Source organism: Salarias fasciatus, chromosome 22, assembly GCF_902148845.1.
Source record: "Salarias fasciatus chromosome 22, fSalaFa1.1, whole genome shotgun sequence".
In the NCBI taxonomy this organism is placed as follows: Eukaryota; Metazoa; Chordata; class Actinopteri; order Blenniiformes; family Blenniidae; genus Salarias; species Salarias fasciatus.
Window position 1 is genome coordinate 5,715,025 of NC_043765.1, and position 14,097 is coordinate 5,729,121.

General features: G+C 42.4%; 1 protein-coding gene and 1 pseudogene across 1 annotated transcript in view; both read left to right on the plus strand.

Annotated features, from left to right (window-relative positions):
• Nucleotides 1–14,097, plus strand: part of LOC115409384 (major histocompatibility complex class I-related gene protein-like) — a 112,623-nt gene that overhangs the window by 30,651 nt on the left and 67,875 nt on the right. The window contains exons 2-5 of the mRNA XM_030120548.1: nt 6,819–7,100; nt 7,299–7,613; nt 8,111–8,217; nt 8,330–8,374. Of these exons, the coding sequence (XP_029976408.1) occupies nt 6,839–7,100; nt 7,299–7,613; nt 8,111–8,217; nt 8,330–8,371 (726 nt within the window). The 5' untranslated portion in view covers nt 6,819–6,838 and the 3' untranslated portion in view covers nt 8,372–8,374. The remainder of the gene's footprint in view (nt 1–6,818; nt 7,101–7,298; nt 7,614–8,110; nt 8,218–8,329; nt 8,375–14,097) is intronic.
• Nucleotides 1–14,097, plus strand: part of LOC115409380 (major histocompatibility complex class I-related gene protein-like) — a 48,059-nt pseudogene that overhangs the window by 9,045 nt on the left and 24,917 nt on the right.

Genomic DNA, 14,097 nt, shown 5'->3' on the forward strand with positions numbered 1-14,097 from the left:
CCCCCTCTTCCGTGCACGCGAGCCACAGGGACGAGTTTTCCACTAAGCTGCATTACGCCCAAGGCCTGAAGGGGACGCTGTTTCGCATAAAATGTGCAAACTCCTCAATACACCTTTAAATCAACAATATCGGAAAAATTTCAAAACGTTCAGTTTAATAAATAATGGGTTAGACGGCTCTCGATAGTGACTATTTGTTATTATCCTTATAGCCCTTTTTTGTAGAATGACAATTGTCTGTAAATAAGTTTTACATGTCGTATCCCACACTTCAACACAATACATGAGCAACCCTGTCTCCACAAAATTACGTTCTGAGAAAACTAAACTGCATTCTCAAATACGTTTCAGAGGAACCTAGTTTGTCCCTTATTATGTTCGTCTTCAACATATCTTTTTTTTTTATTTTTTCATTACGCTCGGTCTGAAACGGATTCTTTTCCTGCTTTTTCTTCATCGTGTTGGTGGGTAAAAATGAGCCTGTATATTCATCTGGGATGCATTTCACTCTTCTGAAAAGACATTATGTTTATTTACTCTTTTTTTTAGTGATGTTTGAAGGTTCCATGCAGTCTTTTTCAACTTATTCTTGCCGTTAATTATATGCACGCACACCTAGCTCTCACATTGTGTAGTGACGAGGGCTGTTTTGGAGCTAATAATTACCTCCTGATGTATTTCTAACATACCTGTTTTGGGGTTGTTGTTTTTTAAGAGCAGCTCCAACAAGATCTGCCACCAGAGAAGACAGCTGGAGCTTCTCCGACGCTGCACTGCGGGTCTTGATCACCATGGAAACCAAGACGCGGTTCTGCGGTCATCTGAAAGTGATTACAACATTATCGTTCTTCACTGTTGTTTATTTCTGATAAAATAAACGTGTATTTCCCCTTACAGCGGTCTGCATGCTCCTCGTTACTTCCACCTTACGACAAGTCCCAATATGAAACGACCACATGGCTCATTTATGATCCAAATATTAATTCATGGTCCAAGTTATGACCAAGATCTATATTTTAAAATCAAGTATCTCCTATTGGTCACGTAAATATTATCACGGAGAATCACGGACTGAAGGAGTGTTTTTTTTTTTTTTTTTTTAATCTAACAGATCGCGTTGCTCCGAGAAGTTTGAGCACAAATACAATTCTCTGCATTAAATAATGACTTCAGGTAGACTTTCAAAACATAACAAAATCACTAAAATAGTTTCTGAAACAGATCAGAAGCCACAATATGAAACATTTTTAAAAAATGACTATCGAACGGAGAAGTCTCTAAATTATAATTTACACAATGCTTCTCGAGCAATAAATGTACATTTTTATCTTCATAGTTTCCACTCGGTTTATGGATGCGATCTGCAGTGTTTTTGTTTAAATGCGCAGTCTGTCTTTTTTGTCTTCTAAAATGCCGCCCCGCTGGTTGCTAGGCTGTTGCTATGGACTCTGAACTCTGACCCGGAAGTACGTCACGGACTGATTTTTTTTTAAACGGAGCGAGTTTTTGATCTTAAACTAATTATATTTGTCTACAAATACGCCTCTGTGCATTATATAACAAGTTCTGTTTAATTTTAAGAGTAATATTTATTTTGAATCAGATGTGTGTTTTCATCTTCATACATTTGCTGGAACAAGTTTGTTATAAATCAAGCAATCATTAAATCGATCACTCTGTCTGCATTTATGTGTTATAACATTAAGATCAAACTTTTTAAACTGTTTTAATACTATTCCAGTAGATTATGAAGTATTGACATAACAACAACAAATAAGAAAAGGGTGACAAATCGACTGATTTCTTTAAGATAGATAGAACTTTATTCATACCTTTGGTGGGACCTGACGATAAAAGTCGATCTAAAAGCAGCACAACACCAGCGTCACGTGCGCGTGTGCAGAGGAGAAGAAGCCCAATCCTGAAAAATGGACTTTTAGATAGATACTTTAATTAATCCCCACATTGGGAAATTCAAGGGTCATTCAGTAGCAACACATAAAACAGGACAGAATAATAAAAATAGCATTTAAAAACAACAGAAAAAAAAGAAGAATCCCGTGTACAAACCCCAGCACATAATGTTACATTAACAGTGCTCTTTATAAAATCGAATGGCAGCAGGAATGAATGATCTCCTAAAGCGCTCCGTCCTACAGCGCACTGAGAGGAGACGGTCTGATCTGTGGCTCCTCTGAGCAGACAGAGTCTCATGTAGAGGGTGCCTGGTGTTACTGAGGATGGATGGACTGTTATGAGCTGTTAACATGGTTAGTGTGTGATTGGCTCACAAAAACTTCTTTTTGGTTGATGTTCTCTTCATTCATGCATATTTGAGTATTCTGTAAGAATAATTAGTGCAAACTCTAGCTCCCTTCACACGACTGATGTGCAGCATGGTGGCGTACTTCAGCACGAAGGAGAACCTCTCAACACAGATGTGCTGCACTAGATCCACCAGACGGAGCTGCAGAGGCCTTCTCTCCAACTTCAGTGTAAAATACACACTGCAAGGCCTGTTTCTTTCTTTCTTCATGCTGTGAGAGCTGGATTATTGTCAGACAGTCCTCTAGAGGTGCCCCACAAGGTCATTAAACCCTCTGAGGCCTCGCTGAGACATGAAGCCTGTCATGACCTTTGACCTCTGTTGCTCTATTGCTCTTATTTGACCTCCACAGCAGATACAGACCTAAAACTTGAACTGTGAGGCCTCTGGGAGCTATAAAATCATGACCTATTGGACTTTTTTCATAAGCTCCTCCCAAACAGGAAGTAGCTTCAGGAAGGAAGTGGGGCTTCCAAATTCTACATATGACTTTCTGGCAGAAGGGTGAACACATCCCACAAATCTCAGCTTATTTGGAGCAAATCTGACCAAATGATGGTGCTTAATTGATTCTTTTAACTGGACACTGCGGCGCCCTGTATGGGCAGCAGGAAGGACTTGATGGAGTTAAACCACCGCAGATGTGATCCTGAGGGAAGACAGAAGAACATACTAACATTTCAACTTCCTAAGTTGAATGGAAACGACTTTTTCAGCTGATGACACTGGGGGAATCAGAGTCTATGACCTTTACCCTCTCAGAGCCTTTGTGAGCAGTCTGGAGGATCAAATCCAGGTTCTGATATAAAATGTTCGCCAAAGTGTCCAGTTAAAAGAATCAATTAAGCATCATCATTTGGTCAGATTTGCTTTATTTGGCGAACTCTTTAGGCTTTATCATCAGCTGATGATAAAGCCTCTCAGAGCCTTTGTAAGCAGTCTGGAGTCAGGATCAAATCAGAGGCCCGAGCGCTGTCTCAGACAAACCCCAACTCCAATAAGCAGCTCCTCAAACCCTGGCAAAGTGTTCTCCTAAACTCCCCTCCTACAATTTCAATTTTCTGGGTAGAAAGGCAACATTTTATATCAGAACCTGGATTTGATCCTCCAGACTGCTCACAAAGGCTCTGAGAGGGTAAAGGTCATAGACTCTGATTCCCCCAGTGTCATCAGCTGAAAAAGTCGTTTCCATTCAACTTAGGAAGTTGAAATGTTAGTATGTTCTTCTGTCTTCCCTCAGGATCACATCTGCGGTGGTTTAACTCCATCAAGTCCTTCCTGCTGCCCATACAGGGCGCCGCAGTGTCCAGTTAAAAGAATCAATTAAGCACCATCATTTGGTCAGATTTGCTCCAAATAAGCTGAGATTTGTGGGATGTGTTCACCCTTCTGCCAGAAAGTCATATGTAGAATTTGGAAGCCCCACTTCCTTCCTGAAGCTACTTCCTGTTTGGGAGGAGCTTATGAAAAAAGTCCAATAGGTCATGATTTTATAGCTCCCAGAGGCCTCACAGTTCAAGTTTTAGGTCTGTATCTGCTGTGGAGGTCAAATAAGAGCAATAGAGCAACAGAGGTCAAAGGTCATGACAGGCTTCATGTCTCAGCGAGGCCTCAGAGGGTTTAATGACCTTGTGGGGCACCTCTAGAGGACTGTCTGACAATAATCCAGCTCTCACAGCATGAAGAAAGAAAGAAACAGGCCTTGCAGTGTGTATTTTACACTGAAGTTGGAGAGAAGGCCTCTGCAGCTCCGTCTGGTGGATCTAGTGCAGCACATCTGTGTTGAGAGGTTCTCCTTCGTGCTGAAGTACGCCACCATGCTGCACATCAGTCGTGTGAAGGGAGCTAGAGTTTGCACTAATTATTCTTACAGAATACTCAAATATGCATGAATGAAGAGAACATCAACCAAAAAGAAGTTTTTGTGAGCCAATCACACACTAACCATGTTAACAGCTCATAACAGTCCATCCATCCTCAGTAACACCAGGCACCCTCTACATGAGACTCTGTCTGCTCAGAGGAGCCACAGATCAGACCGTCTCCTCTCAGTGCGCTGTAGGACGGAGCGCTTTAGGAGATCATTCATTCCTGCTGCCATTCGATTTTATAAAGAGCACTGTTAATGTAACATTATGTGCTGGGGTTTGTACACGGGATTCTTCTTTTTTTTCTGTTGTTTTTAAATGCTATTTTTTATTATTCTGTCCTGTTTTATGTGTTGCTACTGAATGACCCTTGAATTTCCCAATGTGGGGATTAATTAAAGTATCTATCTAAAAGTCCATTTTTCAGGATTGGGCTTCTTCTCCTCTGCACACGCGCACGTGACGCTGGTGTTGTGCTGCTTTTAGATCGACTTTTATCGTCAGGTCCCACCAAAGGTATGAATAAAGTTCTATCTATCTTAAAGAAATCAGTCGATTTGTCACCCTTTTCTTATTTGTTGTTGTTATGTCAATACTTCATAATCTACTGGAATAGTATTAAAACAGTTTAAAAAGTTTGATCTTAATGTTATAACACATAAATGCAGACAGAGTGATCGATTTAATGATTGCTTGATTTATAACAAACTTGTTCCAGCAAATGTATGAAGATGAAAACACACATCTGATTCAAAATAAATATTACTCTTAAAATTAAACAGAACTTGTTATATAATGCACAGAGGCGTATTTGTAGACAAATATAATTAGTTTAAGATCAAAAACTCGCTCCGTTTAAAAAAAAATCAGTCCGTGACGTACTTCCGGGTCAGAGTTCAGAGTCCATAGCAACAGCCTAGCAACCAGCGGGGCGGCATTTTAGAAGACAAAAAAGACAGACTGCGCATTTAAACAAAAACACTGCAGATCGCATCCATAAACCGAGTGGAAACTATGAAGATAAAAATGTACATTTATTGCTCGAGAAGCATTGTGTAAATTATAATTTAGAGACTTCTCCGTTCGATAGTCATTTTTTAAAAATGTTTCATATTGTGGCTTCTGATCTGTTTCAGAAACTATTTTAGTGATTTTGTTATGTTTTGAAAGTCTACCTGAAGTCATTATTTAATGCAGAGAATTGTATTTGTGCTCAAACTTCTCGGAGCAACGCGATCTGTTAGATTAAAAAAAAAAAAAAAAAAACACTCCTTCAGTCCGTGATTCTCCGTGATAATATTTACGTGACCAATAGGAGATACTTGATTTTAAAATATAGATCTTGGTCATAACTTGGACCATGAATTAATATTTGGATCATAAATGAGCCATGTGGTCGTTTCATATTGGGACTTGTCGTAAGGTGGAAGTAACGAGGAGCATGCAGACCGCTGTAAGGGGAAATACACGTTTATTTTATCAGAAATAAACAACAGTGAAGAACGATAATGTTGTAATCACTTTCAGATGACCGCAGAACCGCGTCTTGGTTTCCATGGTGATCAAGACCCGCAGTGCAGCGTCGGAGAAGCTCCAGCTGTCTTCTCTGGTGGCAGATCTTGTTGGAGCTGCTCTTAAAAAACAACAACCCCAAAACAGGTATGTTAGAAATACATCAGGAGGTAATTATTAGCTCCAAAACAGCCCTCGTCACTACACAATGTGAGAGCTAGGTGTGCGTGCATATAGTTAACGGCAAGAATAAGTTGAAAAAGACTGCATGGGACCTTCAAACATCACTAAAAAAAAGAGTAAATAAACATAATGTCTTTTCAGAAGAGTGAAATGCATCCCAGATGAATATACAGGCTCATTTTTACCCACCAACACGATGAAGAAAAAGCAGGAAAAAAATCAGTTTCAGACCGAGCGTAATGAAAAAATAAAAAAAAAGATATGTTGAAGACGAACATAATAAGGGACAAACTAGGTTCCTCTGAAACGTATTTGAGAATGCAGTTTAGTTTTCTCAGAACGTAATTTTGTGGAGACAGGGTTGTACATGAGATAAGGTAAAATCATAGTGTTATACAATGTTAACAAAGCACAACTATTCAGAAAAAGCGTGACTCCATGTAACACAGAAATGGCTTTCCCAATTTTCCCTTTGGTGTAATTAATGTGAGATTTCCACTTTAGATCGTCATCAATCATCACTCCTAAGAATTTTGTTTCTGTTACACGATGAATTTCAATTCCATCTATTTCGAGTTTTACTTTCACTTTTTCCTTTTTATTATTAAACAACATAAAATTTGTTTTTTTGGCATTTAGGATTAATCCGTTAAAATCAAACCAGTGTTTTATTGCTTTCAGTTCTTCATTCACTACTTTTGTGACTTCTTGTATGCTTTTACTTGAATGAAATAATGTAGTAATGTAATTTAGTGCAATTGCATTTGCACTATGTTTTTATACTGTTCTATTTAAAAATAAATGGCATTAAATTTTCTGTATTGATTCATGTTTTACAAAGGGTTTAACCTGGAACTTCTATATGTGTGTGTGTGTGTGTGTGTGTGTGTGTGTGTGTGTGTGTGTGTGTGTGTCTTTCTGTCTCTCAGGTGTTCATATTGTCCAGAACATGGATGGTTGTGAATGGGACGATGAAACTGATGAAGTGGTGAATGGATTTGATCAACACGGTTACGATGGAGAAGATTTCCTCATTTATGACCTGAAGACAGAAACATACATCGCTCCAGTTCAACAGGCTGTTCCCACCAAACAGAGGTGGGAAAATGACAAAGCATTCATGGATGAGCAGAAGCACTACTTCACCACAGAATGTGTTGATTTGTTGAAGAAGTTTGTGGAGTTTGGTCGGAGCTCACTGATGAGAAAAGGTAAAATGTTTGGAGTTTGTCTCTCAGCTTCTCTTCTTTCATGCTGCTCTCAGCATCTCCTCTCCTCTCTCCATCTGGCCTTCCTTCATCCCTCTTTCCATGGCCCGTCTCTTCCTGGCTGCAGTGGCTGACATGAGAGAGAAAGAGTGTAGAGAAGAATCCAGTAAAGAGTGAGGTGTCTTCCTGCTTGTTCTCCAGATCTTCCCTCAGTGTCTCTCCTCCAGAAGACTCCCTCCTCTCCGCTCACCTGCCACGCTACAGGTTTCTACCCCGACAGAGCCGACTTGTTCTGGAAGAAAGACGAGGAGGAGCTCCATGAGGACGTGGTCAGAGGAGAGATCCTCCCCAACCATGACGGGAGCTTCCAGATGAGCGTTGATCTGGATCTTTCAGGGTTCAAAGATGAAGACTGGGGGAGGTACAGCTGTGTGTTTCATCTGGCTGGAGGACAGGAAGTCTCCAAGAGACTGGACAAACGGGACATCAGGACCAACTGGAAGACAAATGATGGAGGTCAGAGACTCTTCATTTCACTCACATTCTCTCATTTCTCACTTCAGGAAATCAAGTCCAGCATCATAGAATGAGAAGTTCACTTCAGTCCAGAACTTTCCTCTCATTTCCCAGAGATCCAAACCTCCAGAGTTCATCTGGATTGATCTCCACATGTGACTGAGGCCTGGATCCCATCTGTCAGTCTGTGAATGCAGCGTCTTCTTCCTGCTTCCACTGTCCAGAAGCAGATGGGATGTGAGCCTCATGAGAGCAGCAGATCAGAAAGTGGAGACGTTCCACTGACAGTGTCGATGCAGCCTCAATGCAGCCACAGTCATCTTGTCAGCAGTCTTTGCCGCTCTCTGCAGGCAGCAGTGCTGATGCAGCTGATCAGGATGCTCTCCATGCTGCAGCTGGAGGAGCTGCTGAGGCTCTTTGGAGACGTCCCACACTTCTCACACTCTGACATCAAACGTCCAAACTCCTCAGAGAGCTGAGCAGCTGTTTCTCTGCAGGGTTTCCCACTGGAGCTGCTGCTGGAGGAGTTGTTGCTGCTCTGCTCCTCCTGACAGGCTGCATCATGGGACTCATCGTCTGCTTGAAGAAACGACCTCAAGGTAAAGTAGAAACTCTCCTTGTCCGAGTTTCTTCCTCTGGATGTTCCTCTTCAGTGATTTCTCCTCTTCCTTTCAGACACAAATGACTGAGAACAAGTTTTGCTCTTTGTTTTCCAGCCAATGAAACTTCCTCTTCATCAGGAGAAGATCCAGCCGTGAAGAAGATGTTAGAAACCTCTTCATGAAAGGAAGAGTCCAAAGAGGCTCCAGTCATTGAGTCTGATGGAGCAGGAGCCAAAAGAAATGATGGAGAAGTTGCTGATTGCTCCACTGTGAGCTGCTCTCCAGGACGGGGCTCCTTCCTCCCTGTGGACTGACTTTGCTTTGGTGGAATCTTGCTGCAGCTTGTGGCTCTTTGAGTGTGTTTGGATCAGATGTTTAGGAGGAGGAGGCTCCTGCAGCAGTTCTCACTCTGACAACTCAGTGAAAATCCTCTTTGGCTTCAATGGACATGAAGACAGTCTACACTGGAAATTCTAACAAGTTCAGTTTACTGGAAAGAATTTAGGAAAGCGATTACTTTGGGAAATCTCAGTGAAAGAACTTCATTGTGTCCAGTAGAGGGAAATGATTCTGACACTAAACATCACAAACTGAGGCTCAGCTTCAACAGTCTGACTCTCTGGAAACGACTAAAGACCTGCTCTGCTGGACTTTGGCTTTTCTCATGTTTTCATGTTGAAGTTGTGGGCGGAGCTTCTGTTGTCCGAGGCTCAGCAGCATCTTCTGGATGAAGCCAGATGTGTTCTTCACACCTTTGGGCTCATCCAGATGCAGAGCAGATATGAAGCCCAGCAGAAGACACAGAGCTGGAGAGCTTGTAGGAATCTCTTCATGACAATGTTTCCTCGGAGGACGACTGCAGTGCTGCTGAGCTCTGGCGGCGAGTCGTCAGTCTGACTCCAAGAACCCGACAGGAGCCCTGAAGGCTGAAGTCCTGCTTCAACAGAACAGAACACACTTCCATTCATTCTATCAGCACCAGATGTGTTTGGAACTCCCAGCAGATTCAGCATCAGAGCCTTGTTTCCTGCTGTGACAGCCACACTTCTGCTGTCTGTTCTGCTCAGGAGACGATATCTGACTCCTCCTCAGTGTTGGAGGGCTGGACTGTTCTGTCTGAGGCCGTTTTGTGTGGAGCTGTTGAGCCTTTAGCAAGACTGGAAGCTGGAAAGACTTTAGAGGCTGAAACACTGTCCCTGAGGAAATGTCTTCAATGTTGTTTTTATTAAATTATTCAAATAAATCCTGCTGTCAGAGGCTGTTTGGTTTCTGGTCTCGGTCTTTGAGGCTCCAGCCTTGATAAAGTGTTTCGTTTGACTCCAGACCTGAACGATGCTGCTTCTTCTGAAATCCAGTCTGCTCCACATGTTCTGCTGAAGTGTGTTTGAGCAGCAGAAGCTGTGAAGATAAAGTCTTCAGTCACATCTGAGGAATCCTCTCCTCAGTGGAACTGTCCTGGATCCCACCAGCAAGCAGCTGAGCTTGTGGGTTCTATTCCAGCTGCTTCCAGATGTTTGTGTTGAGAACTCTTCTAAAAGCTGTGAACTCTCCTGGAGCTCCTCTGTTCCTCCTCCTCTGCTCAGAGTCTCAGTCATCATGGAGTCGTCCCTTCATGGCGTCTCCAGAGTGTTTCCCCGTTAAAACTCAGCTTCACTGTGGTTGATCACACCTGAGTTCAGGCTCTCAGCCTCCAGGCCTGATTCCTGCCACACCTGTTCTCCATCCAGGAAGAGCTCCAGCAGGACCTGCTGACAGAGTGAAGGAGAAGCAAAGATCCTCCAGAGCTGGACGTCCTGCTGAGATCCAGAGACTCTCTGGGTTTGTTTGCTTCTTAGTGAAGCTGTGAAGAGATTGTGGAGGAAAAACCTCAGAAACACATTTCAGTGTAGAAGTTAGTTGAACTGTGAGAATCACTTGTATATTATTTAGTGAAGCTGAAGAGAAGAGTTTAGTTTGTTGCTACATTGTTTTTGTGGTTTCTGTAGGTTTTTTAATGAATATAAATCAATAAATCCCATGTTTCAGCCTCCAGAGACAAATGAAGGCTCCAACTGGGTCTGACTGCAAAACCCCCTCTGACCAGCAGGCGGCAGACAGGAGCTTCACACCAGACTCCATTGAGAAACTGGAGTCTTTAAAGGAACTCTGGGAAAAGGTGAACTTCCATGGAAGAAAAACCTGAGTGAGGAAGCTCCAGCAGGGATCGAGAGCTTCTGATGAAAACGGCTCAGATATGGAACACAAAACACCAACATGGCCACGTTTACAAGAAGAAAACTCCAGGAGAAGTCTGCAGGGGAAGAACTCCTGTCCATCACTGATGCTGGAAAGTCTCTGTTTTCAAAGTGTCTGCAGAGAAACAGTGTCGAGCACACATCAGGAACATCAGGGCCATGAAGTGAATCAGGAAGCAACAAGATCACATTCAGAGCAACAGAAAGAAAAACCAGGATCCACTGCAGCAGAGAGCTGACGACTCAGTCTGGAAACTGAAGACAAGAACATCTGACAGAGGAGAAACTAACATCTGATTCTTCCCCGTGATCAGGCTCCTAGAACTCTAGAAAAGTCTGGAAACAGTCTAGAATAGTATTTCTATATCCATGGATCATATAGATCCACACATGCAGACACAGATACATTCCTCTGATCAGTGGTGTCGTGTCCCTGGACTGGACAAACTCTACATTGTTGCCTTTTTTTAAGTATTCCAGAAAACCACCCTGTTTTAGCGATGGTCACATATAAGATGACACTTCACTTCATCCAAAACCCAGCAGTAAAACTTGCTCACTGACTGGGTCAGGAGTGGTTTGTAGCTTCACTGGTCACACCAGCAGCCTGCATGACTGGAAAATATATTCAGCAGGAGGAAAACATGGAGTTCAGTTATTTTTAGAACTTTCATTTAAGTAAAATCCTTCAAAGCTGCAGCTGACAACACATCCTTGTTCATATTTCACCTTAAATGAAAAATACAAATCATTTTCATCGACACATCAGAAGCAGTCAGATAAATTAAAACTGTTGTAAAACTGAATCAATGATTTTCTGATCACTGAATGAAATGAACAGCTGATGATTAGCGCTATAAAAGTATAGAAATATCAGCATCAATACTTAATTTCATCATTTCATAAAAGCTTTGTTTTAAACATGTTGATTTCAAACCTTCAGCTGCAGCTGCTCTCCTCTGGTCCTGACAGGGAATGTCTTCCTGCAGGTCATGAGGGGCTTCAGCTCAGTGCTTCACTCCTGGCTCTTCAGTAGATCAGTCGCTGCTCGCTTTGTGCTCCAGTTCCATCTCTTTCTCAGTGGCTTCACTTCTTCCTCGCCGTGGTGGACGCTGGGCTCTGATGGCCACTTTCTCTGAAGCAGGATGCTGAGGTCCAGGATGCTCTCCTTTCTCCAGATGCTTCTCCAGGCTTTGTCAGAACCGGTCTGGACTGACAGTCTTCAGCTCTGCTTTTGTTCTCAGGCTGCAGACCCACATTACCCAGCCTGCTCTGCTTCTAAAGCCTCCTGATGTTACTCAGCTGGACTCTCTGAATGACTGGATCCCTCTTCTGGAGCGTTTCAGCAGCTGCTCTGCTCTGAGGAGAGTTCTAGAACGGGGCTGACACTCCTGACAGGAGGCAGAGTTCATGGAGAAGGTCAAGAGTCAAGGTCACAAGAATCCTCTTTAAATCTCTACAGACAGAGAAACATGGATCCAGACGTTCCTTCATGGCTGCAGCAGGAACACACATCCTCCTCACACTGAAACCTTTTGCACATTCTGATTCATCCTCAATCTGATTCAGAGTTCTGAAACGTCCTTCTTTCACTTTAGTTTAATCTGATTCTTTCTTTTGCTCCCAAAAACCTTGAAGCTGTGAGGAGCAGCAGAAACATGATGGGATGTTGAGTGAAAGTCAGAAGTGTGAGCTCTGACTGAACCTCCATGAAACACGTCCCCAAAGAAAGAAAGCAGGAAGAAGAGCAGAGGAGTCCAGGAGTCCATGTTGGTCCGTCTCTCTGAATGTCTCAAAGCAAGAAGAAGCTGAAGCTCCGCGCTGGGATGTGACACTGAGCAGCTGCTGAGTGTGGCCGCTAGATGGCGCCACAGCCTGAATGATCACAGCTGATGAAAGGCTCATCACATGACTTCCCAGAAAGAACCTGCAGCTTTTTAGACAGACAGACAGACAGACAGACAGACAGACAGACAGACAGACAGATAGACAGATAGACAGATAGATAGATAGATAGATAGATAGATAGATAGATAGATAGATAGATAGATGCTTCTTCCACTTCCTTTATGACGGAGCTCCAGATGAGCTGGAATCAAAGAGAGATGAACTTTTCTTTCTCCTCACATGTTGGAAAGAAAGAAAGAAAGAAAGAAAGAAAGAAAGAAAGAAAGAAAGAAAGAGAGATAGAGCAGTTGCTGGGTTGCGTGTGTGTGTGTCAGCAGTGTGGAGCCACTGCAAACATTCCAAGTTTTTTTTCAACTTGTTTTGAGTGAAAATGTCTCATTTTACTCGATTTAAGATAAATTTACTTAAATATTATGTTTGATAAAGATAAAAAGGCTTGATTTAAGAGAAAATTCTGTGAAATCAAGAAAATTTTCTCTTGTTCTATTGGGAGATTTTTTTTTTTTTTTACTAATTTCAAAGTAAAAATGTCTTAATTTAAGAAAAGAAATCTGACACTAGAACAAGTGAAAATGTTCTTGATTTCAGAGAATTTCCCCTTAAATCAAGCCTTTTTTCATCTTTATCAAATATAATATTTAAGTAAATTTATCTTAAATCAAGTAAAATGGGACATTTTCACTCAAAACAAGTTGAAAAAACTTGTTCAGATTTGGAATTTATGCAGTGTAGCTGCGTGGCTTCAGGAGCTTGACATTGTGCTGCTGGAGGAGAAACCTGATCACATGTTGGTGTTGAAGGGACTCCACTTCTACTGTTGCTTTCATTTTGTGAACAAAGAGCTGAAGGAGCAGCAGAGCAGCAGAGGAGCTGCTGGAGTTTAGTTTCATTTAGTAACCTGACTGAGTCTCTTCCACCCAGCAACTCTCACTCTGAATTGTCATTGGCTCCAGCAGCTTCCTCCTCCCTCTTTGTTTCCTCCTTCAGCTCAGACACTCAGAGTGTTTCAGTGAGAAGAAAGAGAGGACAGGTGGACATGCAGCTCTTCCTGGCTCTCTTCTTCCTGCTGGGAATCCCCAGCGGGGCTCCAGGTAGGATTCCAGCTTTTCCTCCACATCTCTCTGCTTTCTTGGTGAAACTTCTCTGCTGGTGTTGAGTTTTAGTGCTTTGGGGGCGGGGCTTCACCTATAAAGCCCAGAGAGGAGCCAGATGGCCGATGGTTTGAAATGTGCAACTCAGCGGCCGCTGTTGGCCCTTCTCTTCATTTGTAAATGCAGCTGATGCCTTCCAGCTTGTTGGATCTGAGGGGGAGGCTGGAAAAGAGCCAGGAACTACTTGAAGCTTTCCTCCTCCGTGTGGCAGAGAGGATTCTTTTCAAACCCACAGCTGAATTTTTTCAGTCACCACAAACTGTCTAAAAAATTGAGACCATTTCTACATTTTCACATAACTCTGATTCAGCATTGAACTTGTGTGGTTCAAGTGGTTCCAGCAGAGCCATTGAAATATTGAACAAACAGCCTGCTTTGCAATGAGAGATAATCCCAGAATTTCCCAGTTTGGGATTAATAAAGTTACTCTCTACTCTAATCATTTTTCTTTTTGCTTTTGTTGGGACAGAAAAGAATTATCAAATCTAGTTCTGGCCAACTGCAAGTCCCAGGTTTTCCTTCTGTACCTGCAGAGGAATAATGTGTTTACCAACAGGACGGATGCATGAACTTGACTGCAGAAAGAGCA